Consider the following 24,016-nt stretch of genomic DNA (forward strand, 5'->3'; position numbering starts at 1 on the left):
GCTCTCTGCCGTGCCCCCCGCCCGGCACGGCTTCAGTGACTTCCGGTGAAGCGGGAAGATGGAGGGGTGGCGGCGGCGTGGTTGCTGAGGGGGAATCGTCAGTGGCCGACCCAGAGTCTCTGGCTTCCCCTTTCGGGAGTTGGCAGCGTCTCTTGCAGGCCGTTCCAGGATTACTTCATTATGTAGGCGGCTCGGTGGACGGACAAGGAGCAACTGTGGAGTCATGGCTACCACGGCAGAGCTGTTCGAGGTGGGGCCGCCTACGGTTCGGGTCTCGCCCAGTGGATGTCGCTCGGGGCCGGGGCTGTGGGTAAACGGGAATGGTGACTACGCTAGTACAGGGGGCACGGAGAGGTCTGGCAGTCATTAAACATCAGTACTGGAGTGAGCTATAAACGAAGTGATTAATCAAACAATGATGAAATATTTGGGTTGCTGGTAATCTAGTAAAGACCAAACATCAATGCCGGGGTACATTATAAATGATTAATCACATAACAATGAAATAGTAGGGTCGCTGGAAATCTCCGCAATAAAGACCATAAATATTTTGAACAGACAGCCTTAGTTGTTAAACACCAATGCTGGAAGAGAGTTATAAATGACGTGATCAGTCACAATGGAATTTTGGGGCTACTGAATTTTTTTTTGTATAAAGACCAGAACAATACAATATCAACTGAGAAAGAAGCAGTCAACATTTTGGATGGCTATCCTTTCAGTAGAACTGCGAACTAACCATGATCCACAGTATGTTAAGATTAATTCAACAAAATCATTTGGATTGCAAAGGAGTGATTGCAAAAAAATCCTGTCTTGAGCAGAGTTAAAGTTGTTTTTAAAGACTAATTGCAGTCTAAAGGACTGTGGATTGATAAAATTTATTGTTACCCATATAGAAATAAATGCATAGGATGCTATTTGGTCCATCGTGCCAATTGACTCAGTTTAGGTGTACTGAGGTACAATGAAAAGCTTTTGTTTGCATGCTACCCCATCAAATCAGATACTCTACATGAATGCAATCAAGCCAAAGACATACTAAAGGTAGAATGAAGAGAATGATAGAGAGTGTATAGTTCTCAGCATTGATGTGTGTCCCTGGAGTGATCCAATTAATTTTACCTCTAAATAGCTATTGTACTTCAGCATATCTTATAGAAATAGAAATCTCTTGTGATTTACCAAATAATGAAAAATCCTCGCATGTTTGCTTTCATTCCAATGAAAGCTGTAAATTTTCAATTCTTTCTGTTCCTTTTTTCTTACCTTTAACATGAAACTTAGCATCAGTGATGCACTGTTTTAAGATGGATAAATGTCTCAACCCACTCAAAAGTTGCCTTTAAATAAATAGGTTCTATGGTTAAATAAAGGAGTGTTCTAATAAGAATGGTGAAAGGGTAACTTTTAATATGAGCAAGGTGGGCTTTGATAGGATTTCTAGAGTTGGGGCCAATGTGTTTTTGAAAGCACAGCTGGGAAAATGGAGCCTTTTCAAACAAATAGATTTGGGGTTATGGGGAGGGGTGAGTTGATTATTAGATTTGGAGAACTGCAGCACTCCACATGAGTGACAACTTCAGGATGAAACATTGGGGGATTCATTGCCCCATTACAGGAAGAATGGAGGCTTTAGAGATGGTACAGAAGAGATTTAACAAAATGATGCCTGGATTGGAGCTACAAGGAGAAATTGGACATATTTAGATTGTTTCCTCTGGAGTATTGAGGCTGATAGAAGAAAATAAATTATGAGAGTCGTATATAGGACGGACCATCAGAACCTTTTTCCCAGGATGGAAATATCAAATACTATAGGGCATAGCTTCTGGATGAGAGAGGTAAAGTTTAAAAGGAGATGTGTGGGGCATGTTTTTTTACATGGTGGGGGCTTGATTACACTGCTAGGAATGGTGGTGGGGGCAGATATAGATAGGAGTGGGATTGAAGAGGATTTTAAATTGGCACATGCATATGTAGAGAATAGACAGGATATGGATCATGTGTAGGCAGATGAGATAAGTTTAACTCTGCAGTCTGTTTGGCACAGACTTTGTGGGTTGAAGGGCCTGTGCCTTTGCTGTGCTATTCTATGTTTCATCATCACAGCAGTGATGATCTACCAGAACGTCTTTGGGCATGGAAGAAGCAACATACTTTGTTTGGATCGTCTATAGTTAAAATATTAGAAGATGCAAGGCTGCAGAGGAAACTATCGATGTGCCTAAATCTAGATTACAATGGTGTGGATGGTGCTTTTGGGAATAGATGGACTGAAAGGGACAGAGTGGATGAATTTAGAGTTGATGCTCCTTTTTGCATATCGTGTTATGGATTTGGAAACAGTAGTTTATATAGAATTCATGCTGTGAGGATCAGTCTTGTAGAGCGAATGTGCTGGCAATATTGTTGATGTTCTTTTCAGATTTGAAAAGCAAATTGTCCTGTGATTGACATGGGCAGGGTACATATTGTTGGTCATTAATTTTCAAATGTTCTATAATCAGGCTGCTTGCCCATATTTGATGAACCTCTGTACCTCTCATGAAAAATATTGCCTAACCTGACCTATTTCCAATATTTTTGTTTGTCCTGCCAAGTCATTCAGTGATCTGTCTAATTTGTTTGTCTCTAACTGATCTAGTGCAAGGTTATCATTGCCTTTGAGCTTCTCGCTTTTAATTAGGCATTATTATTTTGACCTTTCGCAGGTGTTCCTCATGTCATTTCCCCCAGGTTGTATGGGTAGTGGGGAGATCACTGATCTCTGGAGCATTTCACAGATCTGCCAAATATAATTTTCACCTTATTGTTGCTGAAAAATTTCCAGGAAACACTGATACTATCGTGAAGGACATTTTTACAATAAACTAGTTACAGTCACAAGTCAAGATTGGACTATACACTGCCAGAAGATGACATGGCAGAAATGTTCTGAAATATTTATTTAGCAATATACAGTTTTGATATTATCTGTGGTAGTGATAAGTTGAGTGTGCAAGTGAATTCTTAGTCCAAGAGCAGTAACTGTACTATTTCTGCCTTTAAGGTTTGTGTGAAACGTGCAGCAGGAACAAGCTTTTGTAATATATAAAAGGAACTACCGAAGCTCTTGTCAGTTCAATAATTGCTGCTTTTTATGCTTAAGTGCACCTTGTGCAGAAGCAAAGCAGAACTGAAAGGAATTTTTGTGTTTAAGTCTGCATATAAATACACCAGAATATGCGGCCAAATTTCCTTAATTATAACGGTAATTACTCAAAGGCAAACAGAATTTCTAATTGGAAATTCTGGACCATTGACCTGATCCTGACCTGCAGTTCAAGTTGAATAAAGGACAACCTTTTCCCTTTCATTCATGTAGAAATAGGGCTTGATTTTTAGCTGCTGCACATTTGGTAAAGGTAAATGATTTTTAGCTAAACCTGCTAGCTTTTGAGCTGAAACAGTCTGCTAAAGTTGCACATTGACTGCCAAGCTAGTTGTATTCAATACATCTCATTGTTGGGGACGATCTTTGAATCCGCTTTTGTTTATTGTAATGTGCTCATTACTGCAGGTTCATTATGACTTACTATTTGACCAAAAAATGAAACCTTGCTATTTAATGTATTTGTAATGATTAAGGGGTGTGCTAACACAATTGAATAATTAGATCAATGAACCAGAAGCCAGGACTAATAATCAGGAGAGGTTATTATTATTAAATGTCTAACATAAGTCAGCAATGGTGTCACTGAAATTACTGTTGATCATTGAGATCCACCCAATGTTAGGCCTATAATTAATTCATACATGAAGGTGCATTGCTGTCTTCTGAAATGATCTAGGAAGTCACTTGCGTGTAACGAAGAAATACCAAGCTTTTTGGGAGTACCACTTTGACTGCACTTTCAGGAAACAATTTCATCAACTGCTCATGATGAGCAATTAACAAAGGCATTGCCAGAGATGGTGATATTTAATCAAAACAAGAAGCATTACGATTTTGCAAACAATTTTAAATTTTTGATTTTTCATAATTATCCAATACAATTGCATGTCAGCAGCGCGTGCATCCAGATTGGCAAGAATGCTAACTTTTATTTAATGATGTATGTTTTTTGAATTTCATTTAGATCCTTAAATATAGGTTGTAAACCTTAAAGTAATTATGCTGAGCAGGCCATATGTGGTTTTAAAAATGCCATGTAGATCTATAAAATTGACTTAAATATTTGTAATGTGACCACTCTAGTCTACAGTAACAATCTTTCATTTTTTATCACCTGGAGCAGAGATTTGCTATTGTCGGTAGTGAATAAGATCAGTAGTAACAGTGCAAAGTACTCATGAAATCAGGGTGTTGCATTTTCTTTGAGTGTCATCGTGGTACATTTTGACTTTCAACAAGTGGAGTCATGTCTTGTGAAGGTTCATGAAGTGATTTTCTAATTTTAGAAGCCATTGGGGATACATTTGGTGCAGATTGTGTATTTATCTTTGGTTAGGGAAATTCAAAAAGAATTAGCCATGGCCAACCTTTGTACCTAGTTGGAGGGGGGGAGTTGATTAGGTGGAAACTACTTTTGGAAATGTGGTCAGGAGAATCTAATGAGTATGTGGTTTCTGTCATTTTTGAAACACAATTTAATCAAGGGCAAATTTACTGGGCTATAGGGAACGAGCAGGGCAGTGGGACCAATGGATAGCTCTTTCAAGAAGTCAATGGGGGCAAAATAGACCCACTAATCTCCTTTTGAGGTTTATCAGTCTGATTTAATGTTAAGATCTATTGCATCAATTCACCAGTGGCAATTCAACATGTAGGTAAAGTTATAATTTTAAAATGACTCCAAGTTATTTCAGCAGCAAGCAAACGACTGCAATGGTTTAAGAATGTGGCTGTTCATCTACTTCTCAGGATAAAGCTTGATAATAAATGCTGTCTTGTGAATTTGGACTTTATCGGCCAGGTCAGCATTTAATTCTCCTTGAACTGAATAGCTGGTTGGCCAGTTCTGAGGCATGGAATCACAGAGAGCACAGGCTCCCTGGAGCATCAGTGTTTTTTAAAGCAAACCAGTAGCTTTGTGATGACAATTATTGGTTGTCATTTTGTTTTACACATTCAAATAATTCGTAATTATCCCATCTGCCCAAAAGGAATTTCAATGTGTCCCTGGATTACTGCTTTAGTAACATAACCATTCTCCACTGCTCCCTGTTCCATACTGTAATAGGAAGATTTGACTTCTGTTTGCCTTGCCCAAAACAAATTTCACTGGCACAATTCCATTTAAGTCCTTTATTATTTCTCCAAATTACTCGCATTCAAGCTGGTAAAATGAACTCGGGTTGGATGAGATGATTCTCAGAATTAGTTTAGGAAAGAAAACTACAGGTGCTGGTTTAAATCGAAGGTTGACACAAAATGCTGGAGTAACTCAGCGGGTCAGCCAGCATCTCTGGAGAGAAGGAACGGGTGACGTTTTGGGTCGAGACCCTTCTTCATCAGTCTGAAGAAGGTTCTCGACCCAAAACATCACCCATTCCTTCTCTCCAGAGATGCTGCCTGACCCGCTGAGTTACGCCACCATTTTGTGTCTACCTCAGAATTAGTTTAGTTTATTGTCATGTGTACTGAAGTACAGTGAAAAGCTTTATTGTTGTGTGCAATCCAGTCAGCAGAAAGACGTACTATATTACAATCAAGTTGTCCACAATGTACAGATACAGGATAATCAAGTTAGCCAGACTAACTGCCACATATGTAATCTGTTTGTACATAAACTGCATTGCATACATTAACTATTGCTGCAACATTGACGTTGGATAGATGGGCAGAATTAGCAAATTTGAATAGAAATAGGAATAAGTCCTTTATAATTATCAAAAAAGAAAAGGAAGGCTGGGTTTAGCTGTGTCTTGGATAGTCGCATGTAAAGTTCATTCAAACTGTCTTTTGAAATTGTTTGAAATTTATAAACATAAAATTTGATGTACGGAATGCGTCTTTTTTTTTAAATCACAAGACACTTTTGCATATTTTGTATTGAAATAATGATCAGGATCCTATTTGCACCTGTACCACACTTACTAGAATAGCTGACTTAACTTTCTTAGATTTGTGCTAATAGTCTGCTGGCATTGATTCACTTACAATGATACAGGATCAAAGTGTGTCACCTAAAAATGGCATCATTGTTTCTGACCAATTATTCTTTACATTATTAATAAATTTTCTGTATATTTAACAATTCTGCTGAAAATAATTGGATGCTGCACATATTTGTTAACCTCTCTCTCCATACATTCATAAGAACTGAGCAATTAGCCTCATTCAGTAAATTATTTTGTTTGTAATAGCGAAGGACAAACAACTAGGATCATTCTAATTTTCAGTTTTTGTTGTCATAATTTGGGAGGTGCCTTGGTGGGTTTACAATGTTTTAAAGTGCTCGGAGATTGCAAATTATGCCCAGATGATCCTTACGGATATATATTTTTGTATCAATGCAACATAAATCAATTTATTTTATCTATTTTTTTAGATAATGTATCAGTCCTCAAATTGAAAAAATCCTTTTTATTTTCCTTGGGCTTGTTGGGCATGCCTGTTAATATATCTTAATTGTGCCAGACTTTGTAACAGTGGACTATCAATGTTTGTCAATTCAAGTGTGCATCTCTGCTGGCTGTTGTAATACAGATGTTTATTTTGTTCTCAGGAACCCTTTGATGTTGATGAATACATTGAGCGCCTAGCGTGGAGGACACCAGGTGGAGGTTCCAGAGGTGGAGCAGAAGCCTTTGATCCAAAAAGGTGTAGGATTTTAACAGGTCTTTTAGTTTAGCATTCCAAGTGTGAGACATTGGTGTTCTGGGCCACTGACACGGATAAAATTCTACAACCTAAACAACTGAACTGGCAGACAATTTGTTAAAATTATTAAATGTCTTGCTAATTGAGCTTCAGTGTTTTTATTGTACAAGCCTCAACCACTGTCTCTTGCAGCTCATTGCATATTGCCCCTCAGGTTCTTGGGAAATCTTAAATTTTTCAGAAATTATTTGAACCATTTAATGATTTGCATTTTGCATATAAAATAGTAAGGGAAAAAAATGCAGGTAGTCATGTGGGAAACCAAATGATGTAATGGTATTGGTACATATTAGAAACAATGAGTTTTTACAGAAAGCCTTACTTTGTTTTATGTAAACCTCTGATGAAAAATGTTGAATCAACATAATCTTATACCACAGGCTTTTGGAAGAATTTGTGGACCACATTGAGGAACTGAAGATGCTGGATGAACGCATCCAAAGGAGGGTGGAGAAACTGGAACAACAGTGCCAGAAAGAAGCAAAAGAGTTTGCTAAGAAGGTTCAGGAATTACAGAAGAGCAATCAGGTCAATACATAGAACTGTACAGAACAGTAATGTGGTCTTTGGCCCACAATGTCATGCTCAACATGTAGCCAAGCTATGGTCCATTTACAGTAAACTCTCGCTATAATGGACCATAGCAGTGGGAGTGGTGTCTGTTATTGCCGATGACTGCAGATGATGGTTAATAGACAAAAGGACACAAAGTGCTGGAGTAATTCAGTCAGCTGAGTTACTCCAACACTTTGTGTTGTTTCACTTTAAAACTACTGTTTTACGCGGTTACTGTGCGGCTCCCTTCCACCTTATAAGGTGGAGTATGTCAGCAACTCTGCGGGAAGAGGGGGTGGAGGAGGGGGGTGCGAAAGATGCCAACTGAACTGAGCGATGGGAGAAGCAGGCGGCAGTGGTCGAGCGGGAAGCGGGTAAAGCCACCGCCAACAGCAAGAGACAGCATCAGGTGAGAGAGGCTTGCTGATGCGCATTTTGAGTACGGTGTGGGGTAGGAAGCTGGAGCTCTAAATGGCTGGGGAGATGGTGAGAGCCGGGGATGGGAAGGCAGGTCATTCCATTCACATTCAGTTTACATATTACTTTTGGTTTTTTTAAGTTCCTGGCACTGCATGGTGCTTTAGAGCCATGGGAGGGGTGTCATTAGCGGGCCAAGGTTGTATTGTTGTTTTATTATCACACGACCTCTGTTGGTCTGGAAAAATGGATGATCCAGAAAGCCTCTGAAATAGAGGGTGCTGGAAAATCACTGTTCAACCTGTAATGCAGTAAAACAGGCCAGGGTAACTTCATGACTTTTGGTGGCATAGTGGCGCAGCTGTGCTGCCTCACCGTGCTGGTAACCCAGGTTTGATCCTGACCTCAAGTGCTGTGCTTGTGGAGTTTGCACTTTCTCCTTGTGCCCGTGTGCTCGGGTTTAATCTCGCGTCCAAAAGACGCGCGGTTTGTAGATTAATTGGTTTCTGTAAATTGTCCCTGGAGTGTGTAGGGAGTGGATGAGAAAATAAGAAAACAGAACTAGTGTAAACTTTCATGTTGTATCTCTAAACATAAGCGAACATTGATGCAAATGTTATTTTTTTTTAGGTTAAGTTAAATGCTCAAAAATATGGGTATAGATATTGCAAATTGACTACTTTGTCTTGAACCATTTTTATGGAAAGATGGAGTTAATGACAAGAGTTTGTGGTGACATCGAATCCAGTAATTTTAGTCTTTGTAACATGTCATTTGCACTATTGTGATTTATCAGCCTGGGTTTGGGCAAGATATGAGAGAAAGGGCAAGCATCCTGACAAATTAAGTACCCTGCAGGGAAGGAGAGAGTCGATAGTAAGGTCAAAATTTGACATTGTGCAAGCAGTACTTGACTAGGCTTCAGATAACATTGCTGGGGGGTATTTCATAAATGATAAAACAGACAACAACCTCTCTCTCAATGTCAGCAAAACAAAGGAGATTGTGATTGACTTCAGGAAGTGAAGCAGCACATTATTTGGAATGCAGGATTAGATTCCAGAGGTTCTTCAAGGACCAACCTCACCCCTGCCACTCCCTCTTCTCCCCTCTCTCTCAACAGGCAAGCGATAAAGACAGGTGCCTCGAGATTCAGGGACAGTTCTTTCCCAGATGTGATCAGACAGCTGAACGGTCCTCTCACCAGTCAAAGTGCGGTCCTGACCCCCCCCCCCCCATCTCCTTCATAGGAGACCGTTGAACTATCTTTAATCAAACTTTATTGGAGTTCAGCTTGCATTAACGGAGTCTTATATCACTTTAAATACATTGACGGCTCTCTCCAGGAGCAGACCCTTAACCTACTGATGAAAGGTGAGGTTCCCCCTCCCTTTCCGTCCCCTTCCCCCTCAAATTCCTTTCCCCTCCATTTCCACTCCCCTCCATTTCCATTCCCCTCACTTCCCTTCCCCCTCCACTCCCCTCCATTTCCACTCCGCATCGCCTCCCCTCGCACTCCCCTCGCCCTCCCACTCCCCTCTCCCTCCCACTCCCCTCACTTCCCCTCTCACTTGCCCTCCCCCTCCCCTCACTTCCCTTCCCCCTCCCCTCACTTCCCTTCCCCCTCCCCTCACTTCCCTTCCCCCTCCCCTCACTTCCCTTCCCCTCCCCTCACTTCCCTTCCCCTCCCCTCACTTCCCTTCCCCCTCCCCTGACTTCCCCTCCCCTCACCCCTCACTTCCCTTCCCCCTCCCCTCACTTCCCTTCCCCTCCCCTCACTTCCCTTCCCCCTCCCCTCACTTCCCTTCTCACTTCCCCTCCCCTCACTTCCCCTCCCCTCACTTCCCCTCCCCTCACTTCCCCTCCCCTCACTCCACCTCCCCTCACTTCCCCTCCCCTCACTCCACCTCCCCTCACTCCACCTCCCCTCACTCCCCCTCCCCTCCCCTCACTCCCCCTCCCCTCACTCCCCCTCCCCTCACTCCCCCTCCCCTCACTCCCCCTCCCCTCACTCCCCCTCCCCTCACTCCCCCTCCCCTCACTCCCCCTCCCCTCACTCCCCCTCCCCTCACTCCCCCTCCCCTCACTCCCCCTCCCCTCACTCCCCCTCCCCTCACTCCCCCTCCCCTCACTACCCCTCCCCTCACCTCCCCCTCCCCTCGTCAATTCCCCTCCTGGGGGGGGGGGGAGTTTGGGAGTGCAAAGAGGAGGGGTGTGATTGGGTGAGGGACAAAGGGAGGAGGGCGTGAAAGGGAGGGAGAACGGGAGAGAGGAAGGGGAGAGGGAGACAGATTCCGATCCGCCATCGTGCACTCCCAATGGGTCTGCGGAGAGCTGCAACATGGAATCGTCCCTCTGTCTTTTTGAGTGGCGAGGGGAGCGAGGATGGCGGGGGGGTTTTGAGGGGAGAGGGAGGACAGGAGGAAGCCACATGATGAGTTAAAGGCGAGTGTGACCTTGCGGCCATCGATCCCGACCTTTGATCTGGGCAGTGAAGGGTCCGTAATCTTGGCGGTTGTGCAGGAGACCATCGCTCCCGCTGTAAGGCCGGACCCACAGTGAGGGTGTTGTGCCCTTGTGCCCGGCGACAGAAGGAAGGGGTCGTCCAGAGGAGGGGCACCTCCTCACATGCCGGGCACGAACATTCGGGAGGGAGGGAGAGGGGGGGGTTCAGAGATCGAAGGTCGGGCAGGCCAAGGAGAATGATCGCACATCTTTGGTAATCTGATGGCACTTTGGGGGGTAGTGCAGGCATCAGGGGCAGTACAGGAAGTGAGGAGAGGGGAGGGGACGGTCCAGGAGATGAAAGGATGATGCAGGAGGGGTGGGAAGGGAAAGGTCGGGGTGGGGCTGGAGGAGAGGGGACAGGATGGGACGCGAAGGGAGGACATGGAGAGGAGAGACTGGAGAGGAGGGGATGGGACAGGACAGGAGGAGATGGGACGAGGAGTGAGAAAAGGAGGAGTGGATGGGACGAGAGGGAAGGGATGGGAGAGGGGAATGGGAAGGGACAGGAGAGGAGGTGAGGGGTTGGGAATGGGTAGGGACGGGAGAGGGGAGAGTAGGGGACAGGGCAGTATGGTGTTCCCTCTACGTCACCCCAATAGTGTACCTGTCCCTTGTCCCGTTTTCCTCTCCACCCCCACCCCCCAAAACATTATACTCAATGTAGGCATCGAGTGGGACAGGGGCTGTACGGAGCTCTCTCTACCGACAGGTCGCCTGCCCCTTGTCCCGTTCCCGTTGTTTTCCCCTTATTTACAAGAATGATCCCATGAATAAGTGGGTTAGCATATGATGAACATTTGATGGCACTGGGCCTGTACTCGCTGGAGTTTAGAAGGATAATGGGGGACCTCATTGAAATGTACTGAATAGTGAAAGGGCTGGATAGCATGTTATGGAGAGGATGTTTTCACCAGTGGGAGAGTCTAGGATTAGAAGGCACACCCTCAGAATTAAAGAACGTTATTTTCGGAAAGAGATAAGGAGGAATTTATTTGGTCAGATGGTGGTGAATCTGTGGAATTCTTCACCACAGAAGGTTGTGGAGGCCAAGTCAGTGGCTATATTTAAGGTGGACATAGGTAGATTCCTGATTAGTATGTGTATCGGGTTATGGGGAGAAAGCAGGAGAATGGGGTTAGGAGGGAGAGATAGATCAGCCATGATTGAATGGCGGAGTAGACGATGGGCCTCATGGACTAATTCCTTTCCTATCACTTTTGAACTTATTAAATGTTACCTTTATCCTTTATCTGTAAGTTATGGACGGCTTGATTGTAACTTGATTTGAGTATAGGAGCAGGGAGGTTCTGCAGCAGTTGTACAGGGCATTGGTGAGACCACACCTGAAGTATTGCGTACAGTTTTGGTCTCCTAATCTGAGGAAAGACATTCTTGCCATAGAGGGAGTACAGAGAAGGTTCATCAGATTGATTCCTGGGATGGCAGGACTTTCATATGAAGAAAGACTGGATAGACTCGGCTTATACTCGCTGGAATTTAGAAGATTGAGGGGGGATCTTATAGAAACTTACAAAATTCTTAAGGGGTTGGACAGGCTAGATGCAGGAAGATTGTTCCCGACGTTGTGGAAGTCCAGAACAAGGGGTCACAGTTTAAGGATAAGGGGGAAGTCTTTTAGGACCGAGATGAGAACGTTTTTTTTTCACACAGAGTGGTGAATCTGTGGAATTCTCTGCCACAGAAGGTAGTTGAGGCCAGTTCATTGGCTATATTTAAGAGGGAGTTAGATGTGGCCCTTGTGGCTGAAGGGATCAGGGGGTATGGAGAGAAGGCAGGTACGGGATACTCAGTTGGATGATCAGCCATGATCATATTGAATGGCGGTGCAGGCTCGAAGGGCCGAATGGCCTACTCCTGCACCTATTTTCTATGTTTCTAATCATATATAGTCTTTGACCGGATAGAATGCAACAAAAGCTTTTTACAGTACCTCAGTACATGTGGCAATAATAATCTACACTAGTGTGAACAGGTGGTCATGGTCCATGTGGACTTGGAGGGCCGAAGGGCCTGTTTCCATGCTGTATCTCTAAAATAAGTTTTCTACCACTGAAAGTGCTGGTATCTTCCCATCTCCTCCCCTTTCTGCTTTCTGCAGAGACCGTTCCCTCCGTAACTCCCTGGTCCACTCCTCCCTTCCTCCTCAAATCACCCCCTCCCCAGGCACTTTCCCCTGCAACTGCAGGAGATGCAACACTTGTCCCTTTATCTCCCCCTCGACTTCATCCAAGGACCCAAACATTCTTTCCAGGTGAGGCAGAGGTTCACCTGCACCTCCTCCAACCTCATCTATTGTATCCGCTGTTCCAGATTTCAACTTCTCTACATCGACGAGACCAAACGCAGGCTCGGCGATCGTTTCGCTCAACACCTTCGCTCAGTCCGCCTTAACCAACCTGATCTCCCGGTGGCTCAGCACTTCAACTCCCACTCCCAGTCTGACCTTTCTGTCATGGGCCTCCTCCAGTGCCACAGTGAAGCCCACTGCAAATTGGAGGAACAGCACCTCATATTTCGCTTGGGCAGCTTGCAGCCCAGCGATATGAACATTGACTTCTCTAACTTTAGATAGCTCCTCTGTCCCTATCTTCCCCTCCCCCTTCCCAGTTCTCCCACTGTCTTCCTGTCTCCACCTATATCCTTTCTTTGTCCCGCCCCCCCGACATCAGTTTGAAGAAGGGTCTCGACCCGAAACATCACCCATTCCTTCTCTCCAGAGATGATGCCTGACCCGCTGAGTTACTCCAGCATTTCGTGATACCTTCGATTTGTACCAGCATCTGCAGTTATTTTCCTACTGAAAGTGGTGAGTTGCCTTTTAAAATGTAAAGATTTACCAGCAAAGTTTTCTCTACAAATGAAGCAGCAGACTTTCAGACATGTACACGTTATATAGATGCATGAAATAATTTTAAATCGTAAAGTTGTTGACTAGTTGTTGCTTAAAACAATTTGCAGCTTAATAGATCACCAAAACCTCGATGTTCTGATTTAAGAAAATTCACCTTCAGGTTTCATAATTTGTTGTTTTTGAATGGAAGGGAAATCTTGACAAGACATACAATCTATAATTTCCAAGGATAATGATTAAAACTATGTGAGTGTTATGGATAGTTTATTTATTAAGCTGCTTCTTTATTTTGAGGAGCTTTCCTTGCTGTGATTTAAGCGATGTTTAATATGGGGAAGTACTAGTTCATCCATTGAGGGAGAAGAGCATATGGTTATCAATAAGATGTTTTCCGACCTGTTTGATCTAATCTCAAGAGACCTGAAGTTAATATTTAGACCATTGTATAACATTGTTCCGTCATTCATTTCTCTCTGTGGGACAGGATATTGTGGTAGAAAAGTGTGGAACATTGGCTGAAAGGTAGAATTCTGTGAGTAAGACTCCAGCATATTATTTCTTGACAAGTCTGTGGTGTAATTACCTAAGATCTTTGTAAAGACTTTGTGTGATCAACTGTGCTCTGAGCTTTTGTTGACCCAAATCTGATGTCAGAGTAAATGTCGGGTATTCCTCCTCGTTTTATTCTTGTGGAGGGTTGATGCAACTTGTGACTTGTGAGGCAATTTTCAGAGAACATTTAACATGTTACTGTGATTCTTGTAAAGCTGACGAGGTAGATACAGGAAATTGCCTTCTCAAAGTTTCCAGCTCAAACCAAAAAGCAAAAATCTTCAGACGCTGAAAATCTTCCGCTCTCTCACTCCGCAGATGCTGCCTGATATTCTATTTCCATTTTTTTCTGTAATGGAAGGTCAAGTCAAGTCAATTTTATTTGTATAGCACATTTAAAAACAACCCACGTTGACCAAAGTGCTGTACATCTGATTAGGTACTAAGGAAAAAATGAAACATACAGTAGCACGCAAACATAACAGCACATACAAAACAGTTCACAGCGCCTCCTCAATGAGCCTCAAACGTTAGGGAGTAGAAATAGGTTTTGAGCCTGGACTTAAAGGAGTCGATGGAGGGGGCAGTTCTGATGGGGAGAGGGATGCTGTTCCACAGTCTAGGAGCTGCAACCGCAAAAGCGCGGTCACCCCTGAGCTTAAGCCTAGACCGCGGGATAGTGAGTAGCCCCAAGTCGGCCGACCTGAGGGACCTGGAGTTAGAGAGGTGGGTTAGAAGATTTTTGATGTAGGGGGGGGAATGTCCATTTAGGGCTTTATATGTGAATAGGAGGAGCTTGAAGTTGATTCTGTACCGTAGAGGGAGCCAGTGGAGAGAGGCCAGAATCGGCGTGATGTGGTCCCTTTTACGGGTACCCGTCAGAAGTCTCGCTGCGGCGTTTTGGACCAGTTATCTGATGCATAAACCAGTTGGGGAAATGACTTGTCTAAAGTCTTGGGGCTCCTTGTGGCTCAATGCTTAAACAGCTGTAAAAAGATGATTTCCACTCATTTATTTCCATTCTTCATCATCTAGATGTGGACTGTGGAAGAAGGTAAGAGGCACAAGACATTATAGTGGCTGCAGACTATCCAACTAGCATGTTGCTCCTAAAAGCAGTACCTGTCGCAATGTTTTTTTTCTCTTTAGTAAAGAGTTCCACGTTTCAGATGTGGACCGTGTGAAATCGTAAATTTGTCCATGAAATATAAATGAGAACAGATGTATGTCTGTCATCTTCCCATTTATGTGCAATGAACCTTCAGGTGAATGGAGATAGAAAATGTTTTGCAGCGAGAGAAGAGGATTTGTTACAGTACTTTAAAATGGCAATTATCATCCACCTCCTTATTACTGGCTATTATCTAACTTCCTGCATTTGCCATCGGTCTTCATGTTGAAAGACTTTGGGGGAAAAACACTAAGTGGCAAGGTCACAAAATACACTTTTTAATGTACTTGTACGTTTTAGGGATAAGTGGATAAAGTCGGGATAAAAACGTTAAAAAAAATCTTCAAAACGTGAAATTATTAACCAACAAACTGCAGCGGTGCAATCTCTGTCAACCAAAATAGCCCTGGAGAAATAATAGAATGGAATATTTTATTATTTTTAAATGGAGAAATATGATACAGTTTATGCTGTTTAAAAAAAAAAAGCTATTTCTTTCTCACTGAATAATGAATCTCAATATTAAGGTGAGATATTTAGTACATCTACTTTTTGCAGTGGTAACTGGAGAATGCTTCGTTCTTTTTGCCTCTAGATTGCTTTCCAACATTTTCAGGAGCTGGATGAACATATCAGCTATGTCGCCACAAAGGTTTGTCACCTTGGAGACCAACTGGAGGGAGTAAATACTCCAAGGCAACGGGCTGTCGAAGCACAAAAACTGATGAAGTACTTTAATGAGTTCCTGGATGGAGAGTTGAAGTCTGATATTTTTATTAATCCAGAAAAGGTAATGCCTGTCAGCAAGATAAGTGGCTCAAGGTAGTAAGCAATGCTGCTTACAAGCTGTTACTGTGTCTTTCCACAGGCTTTGAACCACCTTGAATGCAAACTCGACAAAGAGTGTAACATTTTTATTGTTCAGAAATGTAAGTGTTAAAAATGGTAACCTGCAATGTTCTGATAAAGCATTTGAATACAAAAATATCAGAAAGTGATGAGGGTAATATATTTTAATTTTACTTTCCAATTTTGCTAATTAAGTAAAGAATTTTGGTGAATATGAGGGTGGCACAGCTGGTAGAACGGCAGTCTCATAACACCACAGATCTGGATTCAATCCTGACTTTGTGACTTTGTGTACAGTTTGCATGTTCTTTGCAGCGTAGGTTTCTTCCGTGTGCGCCAGCTTTTTCCCACATCCCGAGGATGTGCGGATTTGATTGTTAATTTGCCTCTAAATTGTCCCTGGCGTGTAAATTGTTCCTGGCGTGTGGCTTTATCTATTCTGTGCCAGTTCCCCATATAGGTTTACATAGAACTAGTATAAACAGGTGAACGATGGTTGGCGTTCCTATGCTGTATCTTTCAATCAATTAATAGAGACTGCAGATATTGGAATCTGGAGCAAAAAGTAAGTTGCTGGAGGAATTCAGCAGGTTGAGCAGAAATGACTAAGGCGTAAGCATCTGTGGCTGTTCGGATTGAGGTCCTAAATCAGTACTGAGAATGGAAGGGGGAAGATAGCCATTATATAGAGTAGAGGTAAGGGTGGGGGCTGGCTGGGCGGGACTGAGGAGTGGTAAAGAATGACAGGCATATGGGGGCAAGTCGGGATGGAGGCGGGGTTGGATTTAGGAGACAGGCATGTACGTGAGATGGTGGCTGAGAAGGTGAAAGAAAAGGGCAGGAAGAGCTGTTTGGTGGGTCGGTGGGTGAAGAATTTTAGCTCTTGAGAAGACAAGAAAATAGGATCAGTCGGTTATTGGTTCCCCTGAGGTCCACTTATTTACAGACTCTCGCTCTCTAGATAATCTGCCTTTTCATTCTTACTGAAGCATTTGACCTTGAACGTCACCATATTTAACTCAATTTTTCACCCAAACAGCGATCTCTTTATATCCTGTTGTCGAATTACAGTCCTTGTTACAACATTCCTTATCACCTTTTAGTGCATCATTAACTTCCCCCAGGTGAACATGCTCTCCACCCCTTCCCCACCCAATTTTTCTTGCTGGAACCCGCTGCACTTTAACTACAGACTACAGCACGTGAAGGGCCCTTCGGCCCACAATGTTTGTGTCGAACATGGTGCGAAGTTAAATTGATCTCATCTGACTGTACATGATTCATGTCCCTCTATTTCATGCACTTCTATGTGCCTATCTAAAAGCCTCATAAGTGGCACTATCGTATATGGCTCCACCGCCACCCCTGGCAATGTGTTCCAGGCACTCGCCACTCTCTGTGTAAAAAAAAAACACTTGCCCGGCACATCTCCATTAAACGTTCCCACTCTCACCTTATAGCTATGCCTCTCAGTGTTGGACATTTTCAACCTTGGAAAAAGGTTCTAACTGTCTATCCTATCTATGCTTCTCATAATTTTATATACTTCTATCGTGTTTCCTCAACCTGCGATGTTCCAGAGGAAACAGTGCAAATCTATCAAACATCTCCCTGTAGCTGAAACCCTCTGATCCAGGCAGCATTCTGGTAAACTCCCTCTGCACCCTCTCAAAGCCTCCACATCTCTTCTGCAATGGGCCAACCAGAACTGCAAGGAGTACTCCAAATGCGACCTAACCATAGTCCAAGAGAGCTGCATCATGAATTCCTGACTGATATACCCAATGCCCCTAGCAATGAAGGCAAACATACCATATGCCGCCTTTATCACTCTACCTACTTAGGATTTGGGAAGTGTTTCACTCCATCCTTAAACTTAAAAATCTAATGAGATCATATCAATTATCAAAAATTTGAGTTGTTTCAGCTGTGTAAACCTTGTCCCAAACATATGATTCAATTAGGAGTTTTGTTACACTTAGTTGGATTATGATTTTTTTTAGTAATCCTTCCTGGGAATATTCATTGGTTCTGTTTGCTCAGAAGCTTAAGGCTATTAGTGGGGTGAGCATCGGCAAGAGGTAACAGAGTTTAGGTGGATGCAGTCTACTTAAAAGAGGTTAATTTAACAACAACAGCAATTACTATTCAAATTGAATGTTTGTCATAGTTCTTTGCAAACTTCAAAAACAGCATTTTGAAGTCACTTGGTTGATTGAAATAATGTAGGACCATTATCATCTTAAAAATAAAGACTGATGTACAGCATTGAGAAACCATATAGTGCTGATGATTCATCAAACTACATTGGTTCAGTAATCTGCCTCCCAGTTGTACATTAGCACCATCAAAATATGCATAATTAATCTACATTGGTACATGATAGTATGTTTTGATGGTGTTACGATTATGGAATACTAAACAGGTCAGTGTGAAGAGTAATAATAGGATTCTGCATTAGCTTTGTACCAAAATGTTTAGGTTATCTTCCAAGCTTTTGGTTTTATTCAAATCTTTTCTGTTGTATAATAGATAAAATAGCTCGAGCAAAAACAAAATACTGGAGAAACTTAGTCTGAAGAAGGGTTCCGACCAGAAGCGTAGCCTATCCATTTCTTCCACAGATGCTGCCTGACCGGCTGAGTTCCTCCAGCACTGTTTTATGCTCAAGATTCCAGCATATTCAACTTATATTTCTAGATAAAATAGATTTTTTTCTCACTATTCTATTCTGCATTTCAAACATAATGCACTTTCAATTTAATGAGCCAGTTATTCATATTAATTTAATATAAATGTTATTGTTACAGATTAAGGAAGCAGCTGATATTATTCAGAAGTTGCATCTCATTGCTCAAGAATTGCCTTTTGATAGGTAAGGTCAACATTCAAATTAGCAAGATAGTCTATAATTTTCAACAGTGTCTTAAACAGTAAGTGACTAAATTATTTGAACTCTAATAAAGCAAGTTATCTGAAAAACCTTACAAGTTAATTGTTGTTTTATCTTCCATGTCCCTTGCAAGCAACTTTCAGGGCTCTCAAAGGATTTGATTGTTGAACCATTGAGAGCTTGACATGTTTCAAACATTCCGATTAAGCATGTGAAATTCTATTTGCTGCTTATTCTTAAAGTTTATCAATACATAAAAAATGTTCAAAAGACTGTTGAAAATGTTCTCATAATTGACATTCAATAAACATTAAAATATGGCAGCAGGTAATTTGCAAGGATATTTATTTTTTTGTTTCCATAGATTTGCCGAGGTGAAGTCAAAAATCGCAAGTGAGTTCTTATTAATTCGGTGAGATTACATTAGCAGGAAAGCTCCCATAAAGCCACATTTTCAAAAACAGTTTGGATGCTGATATTCTAATGGTCTTCATAAAACATTCTGCAGACAGTTAGCTTTTGATGGTTAACTGCTGCACTGACAGGCTTATGTGAAGTCGGGAATGCCCAGGAGCTGCAAAATTGATTAAATTTCCAAAAGTTCTTTGTGCTCCACTTATGTTGGTGGGAGTTTCATATTTTGAATGTAACAGAAAAATTGCCGACTTAAAATTAAGTTACATATAGATCTTGAGGGTTCTATCCTAAAATTTTGAGTATGAGTAACACCTTAATTTGATGATTTTCAGATAATTCTCACAAATGACACGTGGAAAGATTTATGTTGCCAATAACTCAGGTGCCACCAACAGCTGACATTTTCCCCATTGTTGCCTCTCACCCATTTCACCCCTGTCATGTGATTATGCAACAAATGGTCTGAGTCATTTTGACAACCCTGAGACACAGCTGTTAGAGCTCAGCTCCAGCAATGTGGGTTCAATCCTGACCTCGGGTGGAGTGTGCATCATCTTCCTGTGACTCTGTGGCTTTCCTCCAAGTTCTTTGGTTTCCTCCCACGTCCAGGTTGATTGGTACTTGGCCACAGAAAGTGCAGGGCAATGGGAGAATCTGGGCATGAGTTGATTGGAATGTAAGCAGAATTTAAAAAAAATTAATGTGTAGTTGATCATCGCATGTGTTGAAGCAAAGAAGCTGTCTCCTTACTGTATGACACTGATTGTGTTATTACCAGGTAAATATCATGACTTGGAATTACAGTTGATTCAGGAGTTCACAAATGCCCAGCGGAAAAATGAAATTTCCAGGATGCATGAAGTCGCAGCAGTTTTACTCCATTTTAAGGTATTTTAAGATTTTTTTGCACTGCTAAACCTGCTGTGCTAACGGATAAAACTTTGACGATGAAATTGATAAATGTATTGAAATTGCTAAAATACAGGATTCCAAGATACTGCTTTTGTTGTTTAATAAACTTAATTAAGATCATACTTGGTTTAGTACATTCAGATCTTCAATTGGTCCACCCGTCTCCCCCTTCCTCATGCACGCTCCCTTTGTCTGAAGAAGGGTCTCGACCCGAAACGTCACCCATTCCTTCTCTCCTGAGATGCTGCCTGACCTGCTGAGTTACTCCAGCATTTTGTGAATAAATCAATTTGTACCGGCATCTGCAGTTATTTTCTTATACTCCCTTTGAACTATGGATCGATTGATTTGCTTGGCAAAGGCTTAAAAGAATCTCTCTTATGTAAAAACATTTTGATAAATATTCCATCATGCTCCCTTTAGCGCGGTGCTGGCTCAAAGGGCCGAATGGCCTCCTCCTGCACCTATTGTCTATTCCTCTAAAGAATACAGACCCATCCTGTTTGGCCTCTCTTGATATGACAATCCTCTCAACTCAATAATTAATCTGAAGAAGGGTCTTGACCCGAAACGTCACCCATTCCTTCTCTCCAGAGATACTCCAGCATTTTGTCTATCTTCAATAATTAATTTATTACTACAGATACTCCCCGATTTGCATAAGGATTACTTTACGTAAACCCTTGTGTAAGTCGGATTTTACGCAAGTTGGAGTCACCTTAAAACAAGGTAGAAACAGAGAATTACACATGCTAGTTATTACACAAAACAACACAGTGCTGGAGGAGCTCAGTAGGTCAGGCAGCATCTCTGCAGAACATGGATCGGGAACTTTTCTGGTTGGAACCCTTCTTCAGACTGACACTGGTCCAGTACCAGCGAGCCCTTCTTCTTTAGCTGCTGTAACATCTGATTGATGCAGCTGTTGTTATAGCTCGAGTTGTAGCCTCTGGCCGACAGCACCTTCAGGTCGTTGCCACCGACAAGACGTGCTTGGTCACCATGGGGCTCCCTCCCTTCTCATCAGTTGCTGCTTCTTGTTGGCTGTCGCTTTGTCTGCTCCCCCCTCCATCGTTGCTGCCTCTGGTGCTCCTCCCTCCACCGTCGCTACCTCCTTTTACTTCCTCCCCCCCCCCCCCCCCCGGTCTCTTACATCTTTCAAGGTGGAGATGAGAGGGGGGAGCAGTGGAGTGGACAAAGCGACAGGAGGAGGAGGTATGAAGAGATGGCAGTGGAGGGGGGAGCGGACAAAATAATGGCTTACAGGAAGAAGCGCAGCTGGTGAGAGGGGCAAGAGCCCCATGGTGACCGAGTGTGCCCTGTTGGTGGCGGCAGCCTAAATAAACTGTTGTCAGCCAGAAGCTACAACGTGAGCCGCAACAATAGCTGTGTCAACCGGACGGTGCTGCAGCTGGTGTAGAAGGATTCGCGCGTGCACCTTGAGGAAGATGTCGGTGGCTCGGCCGGGAGTTGTTCTCCACTGCCTTCCTCATTGTCACTTGTCATCCCAGTGTTACCCGGCCAAAATTAGAAGAGTAGCGAGCTTTTCCATCCATGAAGCAGACTGGAATCCTGCATCATCCTCCTGTTGCAATACCACAGGTCATTCAGGAAACAGGACCATCTATTGTGAATTGTTTACGTAAGTGCTAGTTTACGTAAGTTGCCTATTATCCAAGTCAGGGAGTGCTAATATATCCTTTGTTGTATTGCGGGACCAGAACAGTGAATTATGTACTTCAGTGTCTTTCTTACATGTTTTAATTCTTTTCACTTGAAGTACACAATATTGAAACAAATAGGTGATGGTTGCCTAATGCACTTGTTTACTCCTATCTCTCTCATACCTCTACTCATTTTCAAAAGGATGAAATGCTGTGGATGCTGCAAATATGAAATATAAAAATGCTATAACTTCGACAACAGCATCTACTAAAATGAGAATATTATCTCATTTGAATATTTCCTGATTATACTTACAGTCTATGAATAAGATAATCATTTGAGAAACCGTTCCAGATAAGGCCCCCAACAATTGTGTATTTCCATCAGAGGAATAGAGTTCCAATTTAAACTAATGTTTGTGTTTTGTCATTCTAAAAATTTATAATGAAATGTTGAACATATTTTCTCTCTTTCAGGGTTATTCTCACTGTGTGGATGTGTACATAAAACAATGTCAGGAGGTAATTGCTGTAATCCATCTTTCTCTAGTTTATCTTTTGTGAAGTTTTATTTCCTATTACATTTTTTAATGCAGACAACTTTTTGTAACGTTCTGCCATTGTGGCATCTCTAAAAAGTTATATGTTACTTTGTTTTATGGCCCCATTATGCAAATGCTCATTAATGATGCTTTGTTTAATAAAAATGCAATGTCTGAGAATATGATATGTGAAATATATATTTTTCTGCTGGTTTTTCCTCTGCAATGTCTTAATCCAATAGATTCCATTATTTGAAATATAATTAAAATGTTCCATTTGAAGGGTTCGTATTTCAGGAATGATTTATTTGAAGATACAGCCTTGTTGTGCCAACGAGTAAACAAAGAAGTTCGAGACGTCTTCAGCAGCCCAGAGAATGTGTTGGCCAAACTTATTCAAAACATTTTTGAGATTAGACTTCAGGTAATATTTCACTCTTATGGTACACATTTAAAATAATTTGAAACATAAAATCCGAGCTGCATGAACAGGTTTAGTTACTAAAATGTATTAACCTGACAATGAACTAAAAGCTGTTACAATACAGGAAATAATATATTGATGGTATTGCCAATGATACAATCTAATCAGCCAGACGGAAGCCACTCCTCAGTAAAAGGTACATGACAGCCCGTTTGGAGTTTGCCAAAAAGCACCTAAAGGACTCTCAGACCATGATAAACAAGATTCTGTGGTCTGACGAAACCAAGATTGAACTCATTGGCGTGAATGCCAAGCGTCACGTCTGGAGGAAACCAGGCACCGCTCATCACCTGGCCAATACCATACCTACGGTGAAGCATGGTGTGGCAGCATCATGCTGTGGGGATGTCTTTCAGTGGCAGGAACTGGGAGACTAGTCAGGATTAAGGGAACGATGAACGGAGCAAAGAGATCCTTGATGAAAAGCTGCTCCAGAGCGTTCTGGACCTCAGACTGGGGTGGAGGTTCACCTTCCAACAGGACAATGACCCTAAGCACACAGCCAAGGCAACGCAGGAGTGGCTTTGTGAAAAGTCTGAATGTCCTTGAGTGCCCCAGCCAGAGCCCGGACTTGAACCAGATCGAACATCTCTGGAGGGACCTGAAAAATAGCTGTGCATCGACGCTCCCCATCCAACCTGACAGAGCTTGAGAGGATCTGTAGAGAAGAATGGGAGAAATTACACAAATGCAGGTGTGCCAGAAATCGCTATAAATGTGATATTTCAGTTATTTCTTTTTAGTTACTTTGCAAAATTTTCTAAACACCTGTTTTTGTTTTTTTAAATTATGGGGTATTGTATGTCGATTGATGATAACAAAAAAGAATGTAATCAATTTTAAAATAAGGCTGTAATGTAACAAAATGTGGAAAAAGTGAAGGGGTTTGAATACTTTCTGAATGCACTGTAGCTGGGATCTGTTGGGCAAGTTGGGCTGAAGGGCCTGTTCCCACACTGTATCACTAAAGGCTTTGTTGTTAAAGGAGATCAGGAAAGATATTAAGGAATTGAGAGTCCTACATACACTGAATATCAGAAGATCTAGAATTGGAAATGGGCACAACCGCAAAGGAATTTGGAATAAGGACGATTTTCAAAGTTGCTGTGTTCCCAATGTGATTAGTATTTGTAGAACATCAACCAAGTGTACAACACAACCTTACAAAGAAACCAAAGTAGGATGCTGTCCTGCAGACCCATTCAATAACCAAAGCTACGGGTGTCAAACGGTCGAGGTTGCAGGCTTTGGCAGAAAATGAAATTAAATGAGTGGGGGAGGGGGGGAGATGTTAGATGTAAACGGGGAGGCT

The 24,016-nt window shown here is 42.3% G+C and overlaps 1 protein-coding gene and 1 non-coding gene across 2 annotated transcripts in view; both read left to right on the forward strand.

Moving 5' to 3' along the window:
- Positions 1-29: 29 nt before the first annotated feature.
- The window catches only part of exoc5 (exocyst complex component 5), a 50,800-nt gene continuing 26,813 nt past the window's right edge, over positions 30-24,016 (forward strand). Inside the window, exons 1-9 of the mRNA XM_078406636.1 lie at positions 30-250; positions 6,714-6,808; positions 7,249-7,396; positions 15,539-15,733; positions 18,603-18,667; positions 19,050-19,078; positions 19,881-19,990; positions 22,156-22,200; positions 22,504-22,644. Coding sequence (XP_078262762.1) covers positions 224-250; positions 6,714-6,808; positions 7,249-7,396; positions 15,539-15,733; positions 18,603-18,667; positions 19,050-19,078; positions 19,881-19,990; positions 22,156-22,200; positions 22,504-22,644 — 855 coding nt within the window. The 5' untranslated portion in view covers positions 30-223. The remainder of the gene's footprint in view (positions 251-6,713; positions 6,809-7,248; positions 7,397-15,538; positions 15,734-18,602; positions 18,668-19,049; positions 19,079-19,880; positions 19,991-22,155; positions 22,201-22,503; positions 22,645-24,016) is intronic.
- On the forward strand, positions 10,267-10,573 carry LOC144597742 (small nucleolar RNA U85). The gene has a single exon (XR_013547787.1). It is a non-coding gene; the product is annotated as a small nucleolar RNA U85 (small nucleolar RNA).

Source organism: Rhinoraja longicauda, chromosome 10, assembly GCF_053455715.1.
Source record: "Rhinoraja longicauda isolate Sanriku21f chromosome 10, sRhiLon1.1, whole genome shotgun sequence".
Classification (NCBI taxonomy): Eukaryota; Metazoa; Chordata; class Chondrichthyes; order Rajiformes; family Arhynchobatidae; genus Rhinoraja; species Rhinoraja longicauda.